This window comes from Palaemon carinicauda, chromosome 11 (assembly GCF_036898095.1).
Source record: "Palaemon carinicauda isolate YSFRI2023 chromosome 11, ASM3689809v2, whole genome shotgun sequence".
Lineage (NCBI taxonomy): Eukaryota > Metazoa > Arthropoda > Malacostraca > Decapoda > Palaemonidae > Palaemon > Palaemon carinicauda.
Window position 1 is genome coordinate 56,297,459 of NC_090735.1, and position 4,266 is coordinate 56,301,724.

Sequence of the window (4,266 nt, forward strand, 5' to 3'; positions counted from 1 at the left end):
AAAGTTGTTGAATTTCAGGAGAGTGATGGGACTGCCGTCAAACACAATGAGAGACTTATTGCGTATGTTAGCTAGTGTTGACAAAAGGGCACGTACTCGTGTTTCTGAACTGAAGAATCTACTGTCAACAGGAATGACGAATTATGCAAGTTTAAACCCTTTGGCAAGTATTCCTTGGCCCCATGGATGGCCTGGAGGTGAAATGGTACAAAAACGCAGAGTCAACCGTAAAAGTTGGCAAGTTCAGTTTGCTGTTGGTGAAGTTCTAGAGCAAAGAGGTGGTGATCTATGTGTAGTTTATGACTGGGATTCCATGTGCGTTGAAAGTGAGGATACGTTAGTACTGATGGGTGAAACAGGGTTAGCTCATGGTACTGATCAACCTTTTTATAGGGTTCTCACAGATGGGGGATTAGCACGATACCTAGCACAGGAAAATCTTCGACACGCCCGTAGACCCAGGCACCTGAAAAATCCATTGATCGGTCGCTATTTTACTGCATTCATTTATCCATTTTACATACCTAATCCCCAGAAAGCATATGAATATCCTGAGGATGCCAATATCCGTGAGCAAAATGCTCTCACTCTTAAGTTGAAATTTACGGTTAATGAATATAGGTAGCTAATGTTAATGTAAGCTATGGTGTTAAAGGCAATTTTTTTTATACAGTAACCAACTGTACAAATAGCCTACCATAGCTGTAAATTTATTTGCTGTAATGTTTTTTATGCTTAACTGCATAACGATTTCCTCCCTTTTCTTGATTGTTTTGAAATACTGAGGAAGTTGAAGTAATACAAGGGCAGAGTATGTAATTTGCGTACATAATATTTTGTTTGTCTTTCAGCATAGCTAGCCGTTTGGTTCACTTTGCCCCTTTCCAAAGAGAAATGTATTGGAATTATTTTGCTGATCTTTCAAGGCTCACGGTACAGTAGTTTAATTGTTATCCTTTTATTATATTATTTATTTTTGTTGGCAAATGTTAAGCTCTAGCTATAGACAGATATTTATAACTATTGAAAGTTACTAAACTGGTGGTGTGGTTGCTGTAAAAAGAGCATCACATTTACTTTTTGTCGATGATGTATTAGAAAGGAATGTATATCAACCAAATTTACTCATGGTAGATCATTGTGTGTCATAAACAAATTTGCCTGTTCTGGAATTTCATTGCTTGTAAATATGCATATATGTAATATTTTTACATTCCTTTTTGTGTCAAATCTAGTCTAAGTATGAAATGTTTTCTTTTGTAAAATCCAACTCTGCTAATTGTTTTATTTAAGTATAATTGATATTAAGGTTTTTTTTTGTGTATACAGTACAGTATTCTGATATACAAAGTTAGCCCAGAGTTCAGTGCAGGTGCAATAGTACTTTATATGTCAGCAATTCCTTGTATGGTCGTAAATTCACACTAACTGTGTTAGCTCTACGCCTTTATTTATTTTCACTCTTAGTAGATTGTGAATATTTTGTCTATACATTATAAGTGTGCAATGGAAATTATGTATATACTGTAATTGTTTATTTAAATGCAAGTTAAGCTATGCACTGTGCTAAGCACAAAGTGAAGATCCAGTAGGTTAGAATTTTTTTTTGTTCTTTTGAAGTCATGAAATACTAATATGAAATTTTTGTAATTTTATGATAATAAAACATAATCTGTATTTTTTCATTCTCTCAATAAATAATTTTGGTTTAAATCAAGTTAAAAAGAAATTAAAGAACCAATGTCCATCATAATTGTGTAACTATCTACAGTATTTGATATTTACAAGTAAAATTTTATTTTGTATAACTGAACACTCACTAGCCACAAGGAGTTCTGACTAGACTATAATTGGTGGCACTACAAAGTTTCCTCTGAAATTTGTTAGTTTGTATGGCAATGCCACGCAAAAATAAGAAAAAGGTTATTTCTATGAGATTACACCTTTATCATGGGCAACAGTGAATTGTTACAAGAAAATATGATGACTGCTCTAATCCCCACCTCAATTCTTAACCTTTTTAAAGCCATACAGATAATGTCAGGATTGTCCATTACTAATATTACCTGGCACTGTATATGAAACGGCCTACTTATTGTATTGGGGAGTCTACACTTTAAGCACTGATTTCATTCATTTTGTCCTGCATACATTTGAAGATAGCGCTTGAACAATTAAGGATTGGTCACAGATTTGTCTGACATACAAACCTCTTATTTACCGTATTCTGTACCTAGTACAGTACAGTACTTATAAAGGTTAGACACGTGTTCGGTAACTTCAGTAGATTAAAAGAGTTCTAGAGTTGTACTCTCAGTTGAACTATGTTGCTTCTTTGTGGTGTCTTGCATCATGGATAAGGGACTACTATAGTTAAAAATGCATATGTATTTTTTGTGCACATTGAATTGCAATTTGGTTTTTATAGTAAAATCAAAAGTATTTACTGTATTTTGTTAGTGTTTTAGAACATAATGTCTAAAGAAAATGCCTTTTAATTTATTTTGCTTATGAGAGGATAATTCCTTGCCTTTTATTTTGCATATGGAATAATAATTCCTTGCCAGGTGTTGAGTTGTTTATGTACATCAAAATAGTTAAATTGTTCTCTTAAATATTGATGCTGTTGCTTTGGGGAACTTATATAACTTATTTGTGTATGCATATAGTTTCATTTCTCTACTTTGCTTTCATCATTAATGCTTGCAATTTTTTTCATTGTTTGCATCATTGCAGATGTTGCGACTGGTTTTGTTTTATCAGCAAATTTGAGATGGAATAAGTAGTTGGCTGTGATTTATAGCTTAATGACTTTAAAGAAAGTAGCAGTTTGTTTTGTTAACCCCATATCAAAGTTAAGTTCCCAAACAAGTTGCAGCACGTCTATTACATTCATACAATGTACTGTATATCAAAATACCCAAACAAGTTGTGTCTGACGTTTATGTATTCAGCCCTATGATTAATTTTTTGTTTTGTGATAACTCTATACTGTTATTATGCTTTTATCGTATGATCATTACTATTTTATTTTCTTCTGAATCAAATTGAGATATGTAATTTGTTAAACTGGGTTAAGTTCCTTATGTCCCTGTTGTATTTAAATCAAAGTAGGCACAATTCATGGAACTACATATCCTGTAAAGTATGGTAAATACCTTTTATACTGTGTTCTTATGAAATTGTTTTAAATATTCATAATCAACAACACATGTACCTGGTGCTCTATTAAGAAATATACAGTATTCAAAATAAATAGACCACTCAATTTTTTATGCCTTTTGCTCACTGACCAATGCCTAGCCAGGTGATATTAGTTATTCTTAAGAGAAGTAAAAGATGGTCCTCTACCAAGTGAGTATTCTACTGCTGAGATATTTCTTTCTCAGAAGTTGTCATATACCATTTCTGAGCCCAGTTCACAACTATTATGCTTTCATTGACTATGTGCACTAGCTCATTTTCCGATTTTGTATGACTAATCCCCATTTATTATCAGAATTATACAACGCTTCATGTAATAAACTAGGTAAGATTTAGGCTTTTATCATTGCACCAGTATTATTTGCTTATAAGATTTAGTCAGAAGTGCAGTATGCTACATCAGCCATTTGTTTTGAGTGGTCATTACTTTTCATTTAGCACCCCATAGTCAATTCTTGGTTACCTCGTGTACAGATTTTTTTGTGTAATGCCATTGGTGGACATGATAAATGTTTATACAGTAGCCTGTGTACTTTATAAATTTGTACATTGTTCTTTAGTAACAGAACATTATGCTTATTACAGTACTGTATTTACATTCTCTCCCCTTGCCACATTGCATGGTTGAGAGACTGATCCTACAATGTTATTCTCTTGAAGTTTGTATTTACATTCTCTCCCCTTGCCACATTGCATGGTTGAGAGACTGATCCTACAATGTTATTCACTTGAAGTTTGTATTTACATTCTCTCCCCTTGCCACATTGCATGGTTGAGAGATTGATCCTACACTGTTATTCTCTTGAAGTAACACAGGAAAGGTGTATACAAAAAAAAATTTAATATTAACACTATTGTAACAATGGCAATCCTTAACCTTCCTTAGCAGATGGATAGAATTAATGTTATGTGCACCACCACTAATGCCAAAAAATTATGCATTTTGAAAAAGTTTAGCAACCGCTCCCAAAAATAAAACTGATACGTACCTGATTTATTTAGAATGTCAATAAGAAATTATAGGCATTTTGACAATTATGTATATTAAAAAATCAGTTATTT

The 4,266-nt window shown here is 33.0% G+C and overlaps 1 protein-coding gene across 1 annotated transcript in view; it reads left to right on the forward strand.

The window, feature by feature from the left end:
* LOC137650020 (F-box only protein 21-like) overlaps nt 1–3,551 on the forward strand; it is a 5,098-nt gene extending 1,547 nt beyond the window's left edge. The window contains exon 1 of the mRNA XM_068383026.1: nt 1–3,551. This exon is cut by the window's left edge and continues 1,547 nt beyond it. Within this exon, the coding sequence (XP_068239127.1) occupies nt 1–625 (625 nt within the window). The 3' untranslated portion in view covers nt 626–3,551.
* The last annotated feature ends 715 nt before the right edge of the window (nt 3,552–4,266 follow it).